This window comes from Martes martes (assembly GCF_963455335.1).
Source record: "Martes martes genome assembly, chromosome: 5".
Lineage (NCBI taxonomy): Eukaryota > Metazoa > Chordata > Mammalia > Carnivora > Mustelidae > Martes > Martes martes.
Genome location: NC_137892.1, coordinates 63106555 through 63128516, shown reverse-complemented (window position 1 = coordinate 63128516; position 21962 = coordinate 63106555). Strand labels below are relative to the sequence as shown.

General features: G+C 35.1%; 1 protein-coding gene and 1 pseudogene across 2 annotated transcripts in view; one reads left to right on the top strand and one right to left on the bottom strand.

Moving 5' to 3' along the window:
• LOC308342884 (large ribosomal subunit protein uL23-like) overlaps positions 1 to 21962 on the top strand; it is a 1151147-nt pseudogene that overhangs the window by 420333 nt on the left and 708852 nt on the right. The gene's annotated exons all lie outside the window — the stretch shown is intronic.
• AP3B1 (adaptor related protein complex 3 subunit beta 1) overlaps positions 1 to 21962 on the bottom strand; it is a 282043-nt gene that overhangs the window by 195337 nt on the left and 64744 nt on the right. The window contains exons 4-6 of the mRNA XM_080804718.1: positions 11391 to 11486; positions 10580 to 10740; positions 7729 to 7795 (exon numbers count right to left, since the gene is read on the bottom strand). Of these exons, the coding sequence (XP_080660844.1) occupies positions 7729 to 7795; positions 10580 to 10740; positions 11391 to 11486 (324 nt within the window). The remainder of the gene's footprint in view (positions 1 to 7728; positions 7796 to 10579; positions 10741 to 11390; positions 11487 to 21962) is intronic.

Genomic DNA, 21962 nt, shown 5'->3' with positions numbered 1-21962 from the left:
TAGTGCATTATTATAATGTATGTAACAATGTGCATAAAATGAAATAATGTAGTACCAACAAAAGTCAGCTCCCACCAAGACCAACTAATGAGCCATAAATGCTGTTTTTGTAATTGTCATACTTGGGCAAAGCAGTAAAATTAAGATATCTTTGGGATAAAGATACAAGCTAAGCACAATACGTAATATACAAATACTTCTATATATGTACCACTGATATATGTGCAGTTAGCCAACAATATAATGCTGTTGAAAAAATAAATTAATATTGTATTTTTTCTAAACACTGGGGATCTTCATTTTAGTGTCTAAAATTTCCCCAATGACTTAAAATAAGCAATTAAATAGAAATGTAACTTAAAGAAAAAGTACTTTCTGAAAAATATTAGATACAATGATATTTGTATTTTTAGTGTTTGTCCCTCTACTTGGCTGACATTTAGTTTATTAATATGCAACCAACAATACAATTGAAAGAAAACAGCTCAGAATATAGACTTGCTATTATGCTAAACAAGTTTCTAGTCCTGTGGGGATTTTATGAATTACCAATCAGTGTAAACGTGAAGCCGCATTTATTGACTCCAGCCCTGCCCATGTACTGGTGCCTGCTGGTCCCAGCATGAATGTACTTCAATCGAAAAAGCAAAGAATTGATTATTTGTGTGAACTAAATAAAAAATGTATTATATGTATAATTTCCTATTTGCTATTGATATGGAAAGGAAGTTAAGTTTACGTTTTCATCTCCACATTTTGATATCTCCTATACAAATCACTCTTCAAAAATTGTATTCTGTGATATTTCTAAACAGTTAGACTTAATACCATTTAAAAATCTCTTAAAACAACTGAAGTTTATGACATCAAACTACAGAATAACTTAGTATTTGTGAGATCTATCTATCCATAGGTACATTTCATATATAGGCCAATCTTAACATGAATAGAAGATATGCATATCAATTGATATAGGATACTAAAGTACAAAAATAAATAAAATAGTCCATGAAACAGAAAGAGCAATGCAATGAAGTTTCAATTTAAGACATACTATGTAAAATCAAGTATTTTGCCTAAGCCTAGAAGATTTTTTTGAAGTGTTTATTAGAGACACCAATTAAAAGAAAAATCAGCTACCCAATGTTATTAAATTTACTAAACTAAGAGCTATAGGTACAACATAATTCAAAAGTACTAACCAATAACATGAAAAAAAGAAAATATTTAAGTATAAATAAAGTTTAAGGAAATACAAAAATATTTAGAATATAAAGAAAAGTACCTTCACAAAACAAAACTAACCATTTTAGGTATTTCATTGTATGGATTTAACTACTGACCCTAGGTTAAACAATGCCAGAATTGATAATTTTGGTCTATTAAACATTCAATATTCTATAAAACTTCCAGAATTAAAATAAAATGATCTACTCCGATTTTAAAACCAAAAATATTGGTCTCCCCAAAACAGACAGTTAATTTCCATCTCACTGTGTCAATAGTAGCTTTTTATATAAGGGGAAAAATAAATCACTCCAACAAAACTAGCAATGAGCTCATCAAATTCAAATGCAGTTTTCCATTTATGTATTTTTTATATTAAAGCTATAAACATGGTTCATTTATCTTCCCTTGGTTGCCACGTTTTTCTGTGCTGTTGCTATGAACTTCAGCCATTAGCTGTGCTCCAAGGTAAACTACATGAACCATCAACAAAAGTGACACCCCATCTATGGAGTTCATATTTTCTCCAGATTATCTATGCTAGTTGACAAGCTGGTAATGAAAAAAATCACACTAAGCAAATGGTTCCTCTAATAACAATAAATTTTCTATAAAATTATGAAGGGTACAAAACGTTTCCTTGCATCTATTTTGTCATGAATTCTAATTAACGTTGCAAAAACCTGAGAGTGCTGGGTCATCACAAGAAGTGCATCAAGGTTTGATTGATAATATGGTATAAGTTGGCCAATGCTGCCAAGATTTTCTTCTCTTAAATTAATGGCCATCCAACCTGCCCTAATCATACAGCCCAAATGATATTCCCTTCTTATTTCAATTTTCTTGAGGCATGGAAAATGGGAAAGATCAGTCATTTATCTTCTAATAGCTGGATAATAGATCTATCACAATAAAACATCTGCACAAAATCAGAGTTATGGGGGGTTTTTTTTGCCCACAACAGTGAAGCTTTTACCAACATTAAATCAATAACTTATAAAATGGTGTCTTACCCTCATAGTTTAGTTATGAACAACCCATATATTAAACATCATTTTGCAGCTAAATTAAGGAGAAACTTTGTCATAAAAAATATATAAACTGAGTTTTTCAGGGAGCACTGACCTAATCTATTTTCTTAAGAAACTCTGTTTTCTATTAGAAAGTTAAAAACTTTCCAAAGGATTTCTTTAAAATTAACCTGAAAGAAACAGGAAATAAATGCTACCTTGCTTTTGAGGTGTCCTAAATAAGACTGTCCACCGCTATGCTTAAGTTGCTCAACAAATATGGATTTCTACCTTTTAAAGACAAACCAGAAAAAGCACTATATACTTTAAAAATGAATTTGTAACTGAACACCAGAAAAAGAGTGTTTTTAGGATATGTTAAATAGAGAGTATAGGAGGATACCAGTAAATCTAGGAACATACAATGAAGAAATTATATAAAGAAAGCTGTAACAGCTGATTGGAGATAATGGAACATTAATAAAATATTCCCTTTTAATTTTACTGACTATAGTTGTGGGGTGTCTTTCTAAATTTATAGATAACCTTTAGATAATAGTTACACCTCAGTAGCCCTAAAATGTTTTTCCAGTTATCTTACCATAACTATATTCTTTAACCCCACAATGTATTTTTAGAAAAGGACTATTTTTATGATAAATATTGGTCTTACCCTAGTAAAATGGAAAAATCATTCTATTTTAATAATGTTTATATGCCCACCTTTCCTTAAAATGAGAATTACAGAACTGTCTTTGAGATCTTAATTGTCAGGAAGTCTTGCTTTAGGCTAAAAGAAGCAACAGAAGGTGTATCTCCAAGTCAAATGTTAAATGAAGAAAAGTTTAAAGTACATTAACACCTTTCAAATTGTATTTACCAGCAGCAATAGCAACATTAATATCGCAACAGTGATCCCAAGAAACTCCTGAGGATAACAAATAAATTCCTTTTCAAAATGCAAGAATAAATTAGATGTGCATGGTTCACTTAATTGGGAAATTTTTAAACAAAAATGATTTGGGATTCTTACTATTTCGTTATTTTTTAATTTTATTTATTTGAGAGAGACAGAGACAGAGAGAGCAAGCAAGAGCAGGCAGGAGGGGCAGAGGCAGAGGGAGAGGGAGAGCAAGCAAGAGCAGGCAGGAGGGGCAGAGGCAGAGGGAGAGGGAGAAGTAGACTCCCCACTGAGCAGGAAGCTGACATGGGGCTCAATCCCAGAACCCTGAGATCATGACCTGACCCAAAGGCAGACGCTTAACCTACTGAGCACCAGCCAGGCGCCCTGATTCTTACTGTTTCAAATGTCAATACAGACATTATTAATTTGGGGGAGGAAGGAAATTCATCTGTCTTCGTTCAATAAAGAATTTTTTTTTTTAAGATTTTATTTATTTATTTGACAGAGAGAGAGACAGAGAGCACAAGCAGGCAGAGAAGCAGGCAGAGGCAGAGAGAGAAGCAGGCTTCCCACTGAGCAAGGAGCCCGATGCGGGGCTCAATTCCAGGACCCTGAAATCATGACCTGAGCCGAAGGCAGTGGCTTAACCCACTGAGCCACCCAGGCGCCCCATCAATAAAGAATTTTAAGAGACAAATAATAAAGCTAAGATCCATAAACATATGCATAAACAGCAGAATATTTAAACCTTTCTACGATAGATAATAATCACACAAAGGAAAAAATTATCATAAAATGTTCTTAAAACATAATTAACTTAAATAATGGGTTAGACAAGTTACAGTACCTTAGTACCCAAACTAAACCCCCAAAATCAAAGACGAAAACCTCTGTCCTAAGCATAAGTAAAAAAGAGAGAATCTCCAAACTTCTAATTACATGTAAGTAGAAAATTAAGTCCTAAATCCCAGAGAGTTCTCTTTCAAGCTTATATCATAAAACTTCACAAAGACCTATGGCAGTCTGGAAAAAACTTTCCATAACAAAGTAGTGAGTTGGTGGTAAGCAAAAGAGTGAACTAAAATCAACAGGAGAAAGAAAAAAAGTACTCTAAGTGTAAAAATACTGCATAAGATTCCCAGTGGGTCCAGAGAAGAAATTTCAAGAGGGTTGGAGGTGGAGGAAGGCTTCAATGAGACTATCTTGGAAAAGAACATTTTTAAGAAGATAACAGTTAAAAAATGAGGTAGAGGAAAAGGAGTCCCTCAGAAGCTATAAGGACAGAAAAAATAAAATAAAAGGAGGAAATCTAGCTCCTAATAGACCAAAAAAATAAAAATAAAAATAACTTTAGGACATTCACACCTTCCTATGGATGCTCTCCCTTAAAAAACCGACTAATAAAAAAGCATACTTCGCTATTCTGACAGAAACGTTGTTCTTATACTAGAATTTTGCAAACAACCTCAAATTCAAACCACTAGCCCTATCCAAAGAAAGGTGAAGATGTATGTAATCTACACATATCGAAAACAGAAAGTGAAAATCAAAACAATTCAACTGATGAAAAGTAGCCCCCAAAAAATTAATGATGAAGCAAAAGAAAACCGTCTAACATAACACTCCAAATTGAAGTAATCACCCTCAAAGAAGCATCTGATAATCAGAAAAATGAATATGAATCAGAAATTCATAAAAGACAACAGAAATAAACAAAAGATCTCAGGAAGAAATGAAACAGAAGTTGACTGAAACCAGGAAAGAAACTGAGAGGGGAAGAAAATAATCAAACATGATGATTAAATTGCAAGGTGTCCTTGCAAGAGAACTGCTGAACAAAAATTTAGTAAGGGCAAATTAAAGAAAAGAAGAAAAAGAACCAAGTGAACAGAAATGAGGTAAAGAAAGAAGTAAAAAGATTTGGAGAGACAGTGGTTGAAATGTAAGATAGGCAAAGAAGATCCAACCTACATAAAATTGAAGTCCCTGAACAAATAAAAGTAACAATTGAACAGAATTAATGTTTAAAACTGTAATCTTTAAAAAAAAAAAAAAAACACTTTGCCAGAACTAATATTTAATTTAATTAGCAATCCCCATCTCTGAATCTGAAACCCTTACTCTTCATCTTGGGACTGAAAGAGTAAGTAAATATACTGAGGACAATGAGAGCCACATTTTTTTTTTTTTAAAGATTTTATTTATTTGACAGAGATCACAAGTAGGCAGAGAACCAGGCAGAGGGAGAGAGGAAGGGAAGCAGGCTCCCCGCTGAGCAGAGAGCCTGATGGAGGGCTCGATCCCAGGACCCTGAAATCATGACCTGAGCTGAAGGCAGATGCTTTAACCCACTGAGCCACCCAGGCGCCCCGAGAGCCACATTTTTTAATGTTGGAGAAAGATGCTGAAAAGGTAGGAGGCTAGAAGGAACCCTGTACTACTATACTGGAATTAGAGGCATCAGTATAAACTACTGCCATTTAACACAGAAAAATAGATGTCTTTTGAGTTTAAAAATATATAAACATGCAACACTTTAGGAAAAAGGAGTGTCTCATAAGTGATAGACCATTAAAGCTCCCATAAGTTCTACCTGCAAACACTGAATATAACATACACCATTTGGGAAGCAAAGTGTTAAAAATGATAGTAAACACCTAATTACTAACACCAAAAAATTAGTAATTATATTACTATCACCAAAAAATGATAGTAAATACCTAATTACTATCACCAAATTAATTCCACAATCATTCAACAAATATTAAATACCTACTATGAACAAGTACTCAATGTTTTCTATTGTATTTTGGAAATAAATGGTCAGAAATTAATAACCAACTATTGCAAATTTACAAAGAAGTTATCTTCTACATTCCTTTTTCATTCATTTATTTCTTGTTTGGAATATGTATTAACCCCCTTCTATGGTGTCAGGCGCTATGATCCCAGTTATATATACAGCAGCTCCTTCAAAACAAATAGAACTTTATACATTAGAAATTACAAGCTATACAAATTTGGGAACTAAAATTTATGAAGGCTTAATATACAGCTACCAAGGGGCAGAAGTTCAGACACAAACCCCATTCTGCCTTATTACACAGACTGCAATTTTCACCTGTGATGTATTTTTTTTTTAGGAAGACATGCACACATTTTAAATGGAGGTTTCATTCCCAGGCCATGCAACAAATTTCTTTTAGTCTATAATGTAACAGAAATCGTGGTAAACTACATTAAAGTAAAGGATCTGTCTCTTAAAGACCTTACTATATTTTCCACAATTCTTGGCAAATGCCTTGCATGTCAAAGAAACTAAATGTTTTTGTATTATTATAAAATCAAGTTAACCATAATACCAATAATACTGATTCCACATCTGGGTCCTAGAAGCAGATAACAAGTACGCCATACAGAAAGAAATCAAAATTTCTGTCTTTATTTATTGGGCAAATCTATATTTACTTAGCTCCTATATTACATACATATTATATAGAAGAACAACAATGAAGATTTCTGCTATATTATAGACTAATTTTGCTGAATGGCTTAGGAATGAAATCCCCAACCATATTTTATAATACAATATTTTCAAAGTAAATGGGGCAGGGAGTATATAATGAAAAACTCATTAAAGGAAGTAAAATGTTCAAAAGAACATATTCATAATGTAAAAAGAAAGCAGTAAAGGAGGAAGGAGGGACAAAAGAGATATGAGATAGGGAAAACAAGTAAATAACAGCTATAAATTCAACTATATCAGTAACATTAAATGCAAATGGATTAAACAATCTAACCAAAATGTACATATTGTCACAGTGGATTAAAAAACAATATCCAACTATATGCTGTCTACAGGAGATACACATTGGATTCAAAATTACCAACAGGTTGAGAGTAAAAGCAAAGAAAAAGATCATTTAAACAGCAACTATAAGAAGGCAAAATAGCTGTACTTGTATCAGACAAATTAGGCAGATCCCATGGGTCATCCCTATTCCTAGATTTCATTATCACTATTACAAAAGAAAGGGAGTGGGGAAGGGACAAGGAGGAGATTAAGTACATTCACAAAAGATGACTCAAAGTAGCCAGTAAGATGACTCTTACTAGTAATAAAACAGTCCTACACGTAAAAAAACGCTTTAGAATATTTTTTTAAAAACACATTTATAATACTCTAATTTTTAAATATCTCTTTAATACTTACTAATACTTCATTTTAAAAAATCTATTTGTTCCCAGGTGATTCAGCCTTTAAAAATCCTAATAAATCATTGCTTGAAATAAAAACTTTTACACTCAAAGCAGTCAAAAATTTAGCCACAGATTAAAGAAAGGATTTCCCCCCCCCCCAATTTGTTCTTCTGATTCCAGACAAAGAAACATCTAACAAGCTAAAATTCTAAATATAAAATTTCTCTTTGTAAACACATTTTTATTCTTCAAAGATTTTAATGAACTCCACTAATATTTATACCACTTCAAAATCAGTAAAAATAATTTTACCACATATGCAATGGCAAAATGATACTATGTAAATAAAACACAAATTTACTTTGACACAAAAAGGTTATCACTTACTGTGCTTTTATCCTTCAGAAGTTTTTCAATTACTTCAATTAACATTTCCTTCTGCTCTGGATCAAGGCTAAAACATAACAAGAAAAGAGGGTACATTAAAATTTTTCCTTTAATTCAAATTTTAAATGAAGCTAGTCACTTCAAGAATATTAAGAAAACTTTTTAGGGGATAGGAAAGCAAGAATTATGTAAAGACAGAAACAAAACAAAACTTTTTTCTCCCAAATGTGTCCTAATCTTTCTCTGTAAAGTTGTTTATATTAATTAAACCTGAATTCTTTTTTTAACTGAGGGAAAAAAGTGACAGAACAGTAATGATTTTTTACTATGGATACATAATGGTCAAAAACAAACAGAGAATTCCCAAATAAGAATTTTCTATCGTTTCAGTTCCATAATAGAGACATGCATTACAAAACCTGCCATCTAAAACCAAAAAAATACAAGCAATGGCTTACATACATACAAAATTAAGAAATTAATCCTATCAGCATTTTTAACCACTGAAATACTGATAACTATAATTTCTTCCTAACATGGAATTCAACTGTTGTCCATTTACTGTGAAGCTGAAGAATAGTTATACAAAGACAAATAAGACAGTCTAGTAAAGAAAGTCCCAAATATAATCATTGCATATAACAGAAACATGTATAAAGGATAACAGGAATACGAAGAGCACCAATGGAGTAAGAAAGATTATGGAGGGTTTCTAACAAGAAGTGACATCACAGATGAATCTTAACAATTTGCCTTTAACTGAAAAAAGGAGGAAATTTCCTAGGTTGAAACTAAACAGATGGTTTTAAGTTAAAAACATTTTATGTAGAGGACTAACAAGCAGTACTGAGCTATTAGACGGTAAATTTCAGGCAAGGAGAATAAGGGCTGGGGCTGGAGAGGTAAAATGGGCTCCAGTGATGGACTTTAAATCTATCACAGTGAGGGTGCCTGGGTGGCTCAGTGGGTTAAAGCCTCTGCCTTCGGTTCAGGTCATGATCTCAGGGTCCTGGAATCGAGTCCCGCATCAGGCTCTCTGCTCAGCAGGGAGCCTGCTTCCTCCTCTCTCTCTCTGCCTGCCTCTCTGCCTACTTGTGATCTCTCTCTCCGTCAAATAAATAAATAAAATATTGAAGAAAAAAAAAATCTATCACAGTGAACTTGGAACCTATTCTGCAAGTACATAAGCAGGAAAAGACAGTGAGAAGTATGATATAACTCTGTCTGACAGTTAACCTAAGAAAATGAATTTTTACTTTTCACATACTTACTATAACTTTATTGCTAACCATTATAATTATCTGAACAAACTTTGTACTTCTTTCAAATTCTAACTCCGGTCTTCCTCCTCCAAGCAGTCTTTCCTAACTAATCCCATTTCATCACATCTTTACATTATGAAGCCCTATATGATAACCTCCGAGCCATATCCTATCAAAGTCACAGTTAGTATGCCTTTCTATATACATATATATCATATTCTAATGTCTTATTTAATTATAGATCACCTCTGTCACTGGTTTGATTTTTTCCTCAAATATGTGATAATACATCCTCTACCATTTTCATACAACTTACGCATATAACCCAACACCAAAACACAAAATGATCTTGATAAAAGCTTGTGCAATCAATGGTAACAGAAAATAATACCAAATTATTATAGATAATAATTCTTTTATTCAGGCAATATGTTTTCCAAAAGGATCAAGGCATTGTGTGAAATACCGTACCATTATGGTATGGTGCTGCATTTCAAAACCAGCTTTTAAAATTCAATAAAAGAGCTCCATAAAAGAATCAGACAAAGAAGGGAATATCAGGGCCAAAGATGGAAGAAAGGAGAACAAAGTGAGTTGACAGGTATTTACTCCAGAGATACAAATGTAGTGATCTGAAAGGGCACCAGCATCCAATGTTTATAGCAGCAACGTCCACAATAGCCAAACTATGGAAAGAGCCCAGATGCCCATCAATAGATGAATGGATAAAGAAGATGTGGTATATATATACAATGCAACAATACTCAACCATCAAAAAAATGAAATCGTGCCATTTGTAACGACATGGATGGAACTATAGGGTATTATGCTAAGCAAAATAAGTCTATCAGAGAAAGACAATTATCATATGATTTCACTCGTATGTGGTATTTAAGAAACAGAACAGAGGATCAAGGGGAAGGAAAGGAAAAATAAAACAAGATGAAACCAGAGAGGGAAACAAACCATAAGAGATTCTTAATCATAGGAAACAACCTAAGGGTTGCTGGAGGGGAGGGGGTACAGGGATGGGGTAATTGGGTCATGGATATTAAGGAAGACACACGACATAATGATGAGCACTAGGTATTATGTAAAACTGATGAATCACTGACCTCTACATCTGAAACTAATAATACATTATATGTTAATTAATTGAATTTAAATAAAAAATTAAATAATGTTTAAGAAATTAAAAAAAAGAACAAAGTGAATCACGAGGATAATACACTTTAAATTCTATCCTAAATAAATAGATAAAAGTCTTAATTTTCTAATAATACATATGTTTATGTACATGAGAAATATATTATATAAATGAGAATTTAAATTCCCTTCATTTTTAAGTTATAAAATCTATAAAATTATCATAGGCCCTAAAAGGCTCACAAGTAAAAACCAGCATAGAGTCTCTATAACCAAAATAAAGCTAAAGATGTCTAAAGAATGTTTGTGGGGAAAAAAACTGTCACTGGGTTTACTCAGTATAAGGACAGACTAACTCTAAGAGCTAATCAAATAAGCCTCCATGTGGTGTTAACATTCCACATACCATTAGAGGTCATTGGTATTATTAACAAAGCACCTACCTGTACAATTTCTGTATCGCATGGGCTGCATTCTTCCTCACATATGGTGATAAATCAGCAGAAGCCTCCTTAATAGCAAGCATCATAATAGGTACAATAATTGGTACTCTAATACTCGACAGAACTCTCAAAGCACTTGCACGGATTAGTTGATTTGGGTCCTAAAAATAGTGCAAAAATATTCATCAAAATTTCAAGTTTAACATTCCAATTATATCTTTATGACACAGTTAATTGGTGCCCACAGGGTAAAATAGAACAACACTTGATCTTAGCCAAAAGGCCGAGAAGTGATGGTAAAATATAACAAGAGAAAAAAGCTACTTAATTTAAAAGATTAGTATATGGAAATATGTAAGAAAAAAGAGTTAAATAAGTGTTTATTTCTCTGAATAATGTTTGAACAAGAAAAGTAATGGTTATAATTCTAGTCAAACATTCATTAATAAGCATGTTGGGTTTTTAGAGATTCACAATTACAAAATGCTACAGGTTATAAACTTTATCTTTAAAAAATCACGTCTCCTCCTTACACACTTTCAACAACTAGTTGGTATAATGATGAAGAGTTCTTTGATGCACGATAATAAATAAAATATAAAGGAACCTACAGAAAAGGAAACACACTGGGAAAGGTCTAGTTGGTCATATATATTATTTTCTAAGGACACTGAACAGGCAATATGAGGGGCCTTTCAACTCTTTCAGATCACTATTGTGCCATTTAGATTATTGCTCCAGTTCTTTAAATCACACACCTTCAACTTTGCACAAATCTTGTAGCTATCTGCTGGCTCACACTATTATTTACCTTCAGAGCTCGCTGGAAAGTGCTTATGGACAAAAGTGCCAGATCCTGCTGTTCTTCAGCATACCGGACCAAGTAAACATATACTAACTTCTTGATCTGTTTAAAAAAAAAAAAAAATCATTTAATCCTAGCCAAAATTAAAAATTCAATGTTTTGAATACCAAATCCATTCTCAATTTCCTGAAGTAAATAACTAAATAGCTTATATTGTAATATAAAGATAATATATTGTAGGATAATGAATGGCAACAAAAAAGCTTATAAAGTAAGCATTTTAATAATCTAATCTATAAAAGAAGCATTCTATCAAGGTGTTCTGTAACAACACTCCAACAGGTCTTAAGGGTTAACTTGCTTCAAGCTTATGCACTCCTCGTTTGCTGACCTAAGTCCCTTGGTCTACAGATGAACTAACCTACTTTCCTTGAGAACTGCAGACCACCGGCCTTAAGGAGTAAAGGACCAGACTTCCCCAGAGAAGAAGTCCTGACCACACTGGAACACAGCTGCTGCTGATGCCAGCAAGTCTGTTCAGGGTCATGCCAACATATCACTATTTGCCTGGGCACCACCTTCTCCTGCAGTTAGCCCAGCACCAACCCCCAACGTCCCATACCTTCCCCTTTAAAACTTTCTGGCTTTGCCTGGACATGGAAGATGGTCTTTGGGACATCAGTCCACCATCTTTCCAGGCTGCCAGCTTCCTGAATAAAGCAACCTTTCATTTCCCACCATCACCTGTCTCTCTTGATTTTCAAGCACCAAACAGGTGAACCTGAGTTCAGAGCCAGTTCTGTCTGATAACACTTTCTCTTGAAGGGAATAAAAAATCCCTGAGCAAAACTCAAACAAGAATATTAAAATATTAACTGAACTGTAAAAACATTTTCAAAATGAAGGATACAAATAGTAGAAAGACCTTGGGTTCTGTCCACTAAATACATAGTATTTGAACTTGTGTTTTCTCATCAATCAAAAGGTGCTGGAGCTCCAACCCTGACCATATGGTAACAGTCACATTCCGATATATATTACATGATATTTTCAGCTTAGTAAGAATAAGGTAGGCCAATAATATCAATTTAATGTAATAAAAATTCCAAAAGACTGGAAGTGTCTTCCAAAAACTGTTTTAAACGGCAATTTAATCACTAAGTCTATATAACAGAATTATGATGAAGAAAAATAAAAATAAGAATTTGAGTTGAAATTCATCAACTGCTTCTTTCTGACACTGCTCACAACCTGTATCTTCCTTCTCAAGTATCTTAAGATACCAGTGTCTGATTAATTTCTTAATATATCAACAGAGTACAGATCTAAAAGTTCACAGAATGTTTATAGAGCACAGGAAATGAGAAGTAGCTGGAAATAGGTGGAATTGATGCTGAAAAGGGAAAAAAATGCTACACCAGGCCACATTTTATGTCCTACTAATCAATCTGAAATTTTTAAAAGATAATTGCCATGGCCTTCCTTCCCTCATCCTCCAATTTCCTTTGACAAATGTAGTTGTTTTGTTTTTCTTAAGTAAGCTCTAGGCCCAATGTGGGTCTTGAACCTACAACCCCATCAAGAGTCACACGTTCTACCAAGTACACCAGCGAGGCACCCCAACACAGCATATTTTGGAGTTCCTTCACTATCCTGTTTGCTTCCTTCTGAACTCACTCCAATTTGTCCACATTACTTTCAGTGTAGTACCTCAAACTACAAATGAAATTTAAGTAGAACAAGTTAAGTCCATGTTCCATGTGAGGGGCTTCCACTGATAGAACTTATTCTTAAGCATACAATATACCTTTTCTAAATGTACACTAACTAAACCAAGCCATATCTGAGTAAATGTCCTAGTCAGGTTTTCTTCTTTTAAAAAAAGGGGAAGATCTTACATTTATCTATAGAAATTGTCAACAATCTAGATTCAATCCATCACAGCACCCTCTTAAGATAATTTTAGACCTTACTTTGTATTTCAACCTATTTGGATATTCTTTACAATTTTATAAGTAAAAGTGAAAACTTAATGAGCATACTTTCTACATCTTCATCATTATTTTTTAAAAATGCTTAAACACACGGTGTTAAGTTGATACTAATCCATTCTTCTACAGTATAAGGACAGGGTTATAGGTAAAAGTAACAAAAAATTTTATTTACAAATACCCTTCCATGGTGAATGGATCAACTAAGTCTTAAAAACAAAATTAAAACCCTTAAAAAATTAAAACTCAGTACTTAACACTGTCCATAGTCTGCCCCAAATTCCTTTCCAGTAAAAGAGGAACAGTAACCAGATATAACTTGCACTTTTTTTGTCTCAATCTCCACTCACGTTATCACCCTACCTTCCCCAAGTTCTGCTAATCATATTTTCCACAAAGCAAAAGTAAAACAATAAAATGCCCATTAAAGATGAACAGTACAATAAATCACAGGATACCCATATAACATTATACTATGCAGCCACCAAATAGATTTAAGTAAATCTGCACTTGACATTAAAAATATGTCCTTGCAGGGGCACCTGGGTGCCTCAATGGGTTAACCTCTGCCTTTGGCTCAGGTTGTGATCTTGGGGTTCTGGGATTGAGCCCCACATCGGGCTCTCTGCACAGTGGGGAGCCTGCTTCCCCCCACCTCTCTCTGCCTACTTGTGATCTGTCAAATAAATAAAATCTTTTTTAAAAAAGTCCTTGTAAAATGTTTTAAGGTGCAAAATCATATGCATTGTATGATATCACTTCTATATTAATAAAAAATGCACACATATTTTATTTATTAATCTAAGGTACACCATAAATTTTAAGATGTCCCATTATTTTATAAACAACAAATCCTGCCAATTATAAGTCACCATCAATTCTTTTTTTTTTTTAAAGATTTTATTTATTTATTTGACAGAGATCATAAGTAGGCAGAGATGCAGGCAGAGAGAGAGGAGGAAGCAGACTCCCTGCTGAGTAGAGAGCCCGATGTGGGACTCGATCCCAGGACCCCGAGATCATGACCCAAGCTGAAGGCAGCGGCTCAACCCACTGAGCCACCCAGGCGCCCCAAAGTCACCATCAATTCTTAACATTAAGTCTCACTTGCAGAAACTTTAAAATACAAAACCAACATCTTAGAATGGACATAATATGGCAATAATAGCAAATACCTTATATATAGGAATAACTACATCCGAGGTGTTATTATCAATGTTTTACTTAAATTAACTGATTTTAAATTCACAATTCAATAAACAGGTACTATTACTCCTATTTTACACAGGAAGAAACTGAAGCATAGTGAGGTTTAATAACTTGACCAAGATAGCACATCTAGTAAATGAAGAACTAGGATTCAAACTTAAGCCTAAGTTAAGAAATCTATGTAGTAAATTGTTAGCAGTGACTATATCTGAGGTATTCACTCTTTACGCCTTTATTATTTAATTTTTTTTACAATGAATATTAATAGTGTGTTCAGATAAAACAAAGATATTTTTACTTCGGGGTGAATCTCATCTTTCTAAATTTTCTCTACTATAAAATAATAGTCCTTTCATGGATTATAAAAGTATTTGAAACTTTTTCATTTTTAAAAAAAAATCTCAAACAAAGTATTTTTAAGTTCATACATTTCCACAAAGACAGCTTTTTCTGTAGCAGTGATAAAATACAGGCACTAAAACTGTTTTAAACCTCTCCAACAGGTCAACGAAAACTCAAGCTAAATGAACAAACTTTAGCAAGTCAACCAACCAGCAACAGTTCTTCACATTGGAACATCAGCCTATCAGGAACAAACTCACTCAAAACCACCACCACCACCACCACCACCACCTCTCAGCGCCAATCAATCAACAGCAGTCTCAGCCAAGTGATCACATATCCACAGATGGTATCAACCCACTTAGGCCACTGAAAGTACACAAACCGTTTCAATGTTCACTTAGAAGCAAGCAGTCTTACACAAGAATACAAGTAGGTTCCAAAATTATGTAATGCTATTATATAAGATGGCAACCATATGATCCAAAATATACCCAATGTTTTATATTATAGTTAAATGGAAATATAAAGTTTTTAATTACAATTTAAGAAGCATTTATCTAATTGTCTGAGGCAGAGATAGCTTTTTCCACCACCAGATTTTTTAAGTTTTTAAGATTACAACAGTGCCCAAAAGCAATTAACACTGCTAGTTGACTGATTTATAGAATTTTCAATAAATCAAATCAATACACAGATGCATTTTTAAGTAAGATATTTCTCAACTCCACCTTAGAATGAACAAGAGGTTACTTAAATACAGGAACCATTCCTTATACATCTGTATATTCTCAGGATCTGTATCACATGTCTGGCATATAGTAAGAGTTCAATAATTAGCTGAATGAAACATCACTGCTCAGTGGTAAATTGAAAAAATTTATCAAGACATTTCCCATAATTGCTACATCAGGAATCTAACTTACCACAATGGCTATAATTCACCAAATAAAGGCCTAGAAAAACACAAACATATTATGAAGAGATGACAGGTATTACAAAGATTGCCTCCAACGTCTTTAACTTGTGGGTTTAAGAAAAAAAAATTAATCATTTAAAATATTCTTTTGCCTTACTAATTATATTCAGATCCAGTCTACAATTCTCTGTAGTTTCGAAAGAAAATGCATTAGAGTCCACCCATCCCCTCAAAATCCTGTGATTTATTTCTCAGCAACACCTTTATTTATCAAGTAACTGTACAGCCAACTTTTAAGGCTGAATTATGAACTCCAGAATATATCCAGGGGTTTATATTGGCAACACTGAAACATTCAGATCTACAGCTGAGCTAGCAGGCATTGCTGTAATTACTCACTATTGGAGAAGGATTTTTGTGACTGTTATAGCAAAAAGCATAACAATATTAAATCACAGAAGGTTGCAAAACACCAAATTTGTTCTAGTTCTGTTATAAGAATCAATCAATATTGACCACAAGAGGCCTATGCACTGACTGGCTGCAGGTGTGCAGAGAAAGCCTAGTTTCCCTGAAACCATTCTGTGACCAGAAATGGGAGTACTTAAAGCTCCGTGACTACACCATTCTCTGAACAGTTACCTTCATTCAATGTTACAACACTCCTTGCTGTAAAGCTAATCATAGCAGAGCCCCAGTAGGCTGGAAGAACACAGGCAGATCTGTTTAATTAGTTTATCAATACTAGTACATCAAACTTCATGAGTTATTGACTAAACCTTTGATTATTTTTGTACTATAACCACTGATTGCTTACTAGGTAACTTTTGGTATCATCTGACATCAAATGGAAGATGACATACAGCTTAACTGTGTGTCTAAGGCAGCATGTACTAATAAAAATGAAATTTTGCAGCTGATAGCAATGGAACATCAATCAATTCTCTAAACATAAATTTTAAGAAGCTTATGTCAGTTTTCTCACAACATTAGAGGATTAAGTATAATTTCAAAAAACAAGGTATTTTGAGAACAAAAGAAATCCAACAAATAGACCACTAATTATGTTTATAGTGACATTTTTGTTGCAGAACATTAGGCAGTATAAGAGAATCTGAGTGTAAAGGGAAAAGATGAACAAACAGGGAAGTTCTACTATTATAACTCCTGAACAGTACAAACAGTTTTGGATGAACAATAAATAACACAGAATTTTCTGTTTATAAGAAGACTATAAATCCAAGGGAAACTAGCTAATTTACTGCCAATTACTAAGGACTTGCTCATTTCTACCAATCTCTAAAACATAAAAAAAAAATTATACCAATGCCAGATACCTCCCAAAGAATAGCTAATACCAGATATTGATTTGGGGCCAAAGTCATTAAGGCAGAAAGAGGAGGAAGGAAGCACCAAATAGGAAGGACAGCTCTAAAACGGTAACGGCCTAAGATGGACTCTGAAGTCAAGCCACCCGGCTTCGGATTCTGACTCTGAAACACAGTAGCTGTGTGTCCTTGGTCAGATAATTTAACCTGTCTGCTATCTTGCCCTCGTATATAAAATTTGGGAAATGACAGAATCAACCTCACAGCATTATCTGTGAGGATAAAATGAGGGTATATGTAAGCACACACAACATCTTTTAAATGTTAGCAATCATTGTTCCTAGGAATAGAGACCCTATTTAAGTTCAGTATTAAATGACTTAAGTGTTTTGATTTTAATTTCCCCAAGTTAGTCAAATTGAGTTTATGATAACAAATCATTTGGTAGCAAAATTCACTTATCCAAAATATATAATGTATGTATTATCTCATAAAAAAATTAAGTATCTAAAAATGGGTTTAAAGTACTTATCTTCAAAATCTTATAATATAAATTATTCTAATAAAGTTAAAATGGTGATGGGAAAATATTTCTTTTTATATATGGAAATGTGGGCTTTAGAAATTGTATAAAATATACTTCCAGATTTTTTTTTAAAGATTTTATTTATTTATTTCACAGAGAGAGAGAGATCACAAGTTGGCATAGAGGCAGGCAGAGAGAGAGGGGGAAGCAGGCTCCCTGCTGAGCAGAGAGCCCAGCACAGGGCTCGATCCCAGGACCCTGAGACCATGACCTGATCTTAATCCACTGAGCCACCCAGGCACCCCCCTTCCAGATTTTGAATACGTAAATCAAAGATTATTTAACCTAACTTACCTTATATTAGGAAAAACTATTTAAACTAATTTACCTTATATTAGAGACATAGTAACACCCAATCCACTGTGATAGTATTAAAATAACAGCTAAGAGTCTACTTCACATCAATCTTGTATTTGTATTATATAACAACTGAAGTATGACCTCACTAATCTTATTGTTCTACTTAAAAAATTCTACCATCATTCTCAAAATTATTTTATTCACTCTTATTTTTTCCTGTATCTACCCAATCTCTTCATTAAAAAAAAAAAATGCTTTGTTTCTAAAACTAAAAATACTTAAGCATGGACTATAAAATTGCTAAAGATATATGGCTCATTCAGCATATTCTGGCCATAAAGCACTATAAGACACTGCTATAGAAGTCTGATGCAGAGGCTGGAAAAAATAATGTGAATTTTCAAGTATGTCACAGGTTATAAATTGACAATTCCACATACAAAGTAGGGGAAACTGAGACTAGTGTGTCATTTGATCAACAGATTTTTATATGAAGCTGTAATTTAATAATAACCGAGAGACCTGGTTTATCCTCCTACCTTAACCAAATAGAAGATTGGGGGAAAAACAGTTTTCATATGTTGGACAACAAGCAGCCCAGTACTGTAAGTCCTCAGAGGGAAAAGTCAAAGTGAGTGCTACTGGAGAAGGCTATATATCCACCAGCACACCAGGGGCAACTCAAATAGAATCCTGAAGACTCACTGTGCTGAGGAGAGAGAGATCAAAGTTTGGAGGCCAAGACTGCTAGAATTTGCAGAGCAGAAAAACAAACAGGAGGAAACTTCACAGAGATAGTGAGAAGGAGACAGTACACACACTGCAGAAGACAACCACCGAATCTTAGACTAAGTACTGACATGCACAAGAGAGATGAAACTACCTGAGGCCAGATCAAAAAAACACAAAAAAACAAAAACAAACAAACAAACAAATAACAACAAGAGAACACAGAACACCAAAAACAAACACCGGAAAAAGACAGGCAGAACAGATCTCAAAGATCACAAAGACTTAGGAATGATTCATGTTCCTATCAGGCAGACACAAAATGTCTGATAAATAAATACATGGGTTTTTGAGTAGAATCCTAAGAACATCACTTTAGGAGTGGGATTAAATTAATCTAGACTAAAAATATTTCTGTATTCCCTAATTAAGCTTAAATGTATGCTTTGCAAAATCAAATGATTCCATATAACTTAACTGTATACCACAAGAAAATCAACACAATTTAAAGGAATACAACAAGATCCAACAAATGACAACATAAACTTTACATTTTTTAGCATCTAATTAAAATTTACTAAGGATATTTAAAAATTAGGAAAATACGGAGACAAGATGGCGGGGAAGCAGGAGGAGGCGCCTTTTCAACCTGCACCCTAAAGTGAGCTGATTACCTACCAAAGAACTCCGATCACCCATGAAATCAGCCTGAGATCAGAATTATACACGTCTGGATCTCTACGGGGGCCAGAAGACGCCAGCGCGCAGGTAAAGTGGAGTGGGAACGTCGGACTGATATCGGAAGATAAACAAAAGGGGGAGGGAGCCACCAGAGGCGACCGACTAAAAAATAATACCCCATACGAGAGTGCCCGGCATCTGGGGACCAGCATTAACTTGGAGTCTTGTTGAAAGCACTCAAAAGAGCAAAGACTCGAGCGGGGAAATTGTGGGAATCGGGGCGGATAGGGATAGGGGCTTAAGTCCCCAGACCCAGGGCAGCATCCCCTGGCGCTGAGCCGGAGAGTGCGGCGGAGAAACCTGGTCTTTGTCCCGGAGCTGCCAGTGCGCCCGAGAACGGGTGGAGTCCGGCTCCCGTGAGGGGCTGGGAGCCACACCAGACGGCAGAACGCGCACCTTACTGGAGATGCGCGCGTGCCTCAACCTCCCCTGAGAGAGGTGCACGCCCAGCCTGGTGTTCTGGGACCCACGCGGCGATAGACCCACGCGGCGATAGAGCCGATAGAGCTGGAGGCGCCGCGCCCCAAACCATCCCCTGGGAGAGGTGCGCGCAAGACCTGAGCTCTCAGCCCCAGCCAGCGGGAAAATCTCAGTGTGCGATTGCTGCCTGGAACCTCTCTGGCGGTCTGGAGCTGCCCAGACAGCCACAGCTGCCTTGGTTTTGCGTACAAGCAGGAGATCCTGCGTCCCCAGGGACCGTGACTCAGAACCTGCTCTGCCAGCGGCCCAGCGGCTGCAGCACCTGCAGGGGAGCAGACTGAGGCTTCTCTCTGAGAGGGAGGTTGGGGTGCAGTTTTCTTTCCTCTAAACCTCCAAAAACCATCAAAAGCTGTCAAGGCGAGAGAAAAGAAGTGAACAAACATAAAAACCTCCAGAGAACAAAAACCTGAAAAAAAACGTTTTTCTCAGAGCCCACCCCCTTGAGGGGGTCGGGAGGACTTAACTCAGGGAACATCATTGACTGAAAACCCACGTGGCAGCCCCCTCCCCCAGAAAACAAATCAGGAAAAAAAAAAAAAAAAGACTACAAGAGAACAACCACCACTACTTCATAGATACAACTTTTATTTTTAATTCTTTCCCACTATTCTGGTTCATTTTTTTTCTTTTTTTATATAGATAATTTTTTAACCTATTTACCATCACAGTGAGATGTCCAGTACATCAAATTCCATGATAAACTTCTAACCTGAATTTTTTGATACATACACATGTGTTTTTCTTTTGCTTTTCTATTTTCTTAATTTTTAAAAAAATTTTTAATTTAGTTTAGTCCAGTTTATTCCTTTTTTATTTTTATTTTCTAATATTCATATAGAGTTAAACTTCAAGGTAACCCCCTTTCTCCAAGCAATGCTACCCCTATAGGTGAACCAATTTTTAATCCCCCTTTTTCTTAGGAAAGTTGAGTCCTTTAACAAAGATATCAAGATACATCCAGGAAGAATCAAAATAACCTTCCTCGCCCACACCGAGAATCTATAACCATGCTCCCATCTTTTTCTTCTGCCAGTGTCTCTGTGTATTTATGTTTGTCCGGATAGTATATAAATCTTATACTTGGGGTTCTTCTTGACGAGGCTCCTCCTTTTTTTTGCTTATATATATATATATTTTCTCTCGTCATATACTTTTATCAGTCTTTTTGTTTGTCTGTTTCTGTTTGTATACGTCATAAACCTTACCCTGGGGCCCATTTGGGCTGAACCTTCACTTTTATCTTCCCTTTTTTTCCTGTCTCTCTCTCTCCCTCTTTTTTCTTTTTCTTTTCTTTTTTCTCTCATTTGGGTGGGGAATCCTGAGTGCTCAGAAGCGTTCCAGGGTGCACCTTGACTGCACCACGGTCAATACATCCAGCTACATCTGTCCAGTCATCTCTCACCAAAATGACTAGGAGGAGGAATCCCCAACAGAAGAAAAATACAGAGGATGGGCCTTCTGCAACAGAGCTAACGGCTATCAACATAGACAATATGTCAGAAAGAGAATTCAGGCTAACAATTATCCAGGCAATAGCTAGGTTGGAGAAAGCCATGGATGACCAAACAGAATTAATTAGGGCAGAATTGAAAGCGACCAGAGAGGAGGTTCATAATGTTAGGGCAGAGCTGAAGGCCACCAGGGATGAGGTTCACAACGCTCTCAATGAGTTCCAATCTAATCTAAATTCTCTAAAAGCTAGGGTAACTGAGACAGAAGATAGAATTAGTGATCTGGAGGACAAACAAATAGAGAGAAAGGATCAGGAGGAAGCCTGGAACAAACAGCTTAGAAGCCACGAAAACAGAATCAGGGAAATAAATGATGCCATGAAACGTTCCAACGTCAGAATTATTGGAATCCCTGAAGGGGAGGAGAAAGAAAGAAGTCTAGAAGATATAGTGGAACAAGTTTTTCATGAAAATTTGCCCAATCTTGCGAATGGAACAAGTG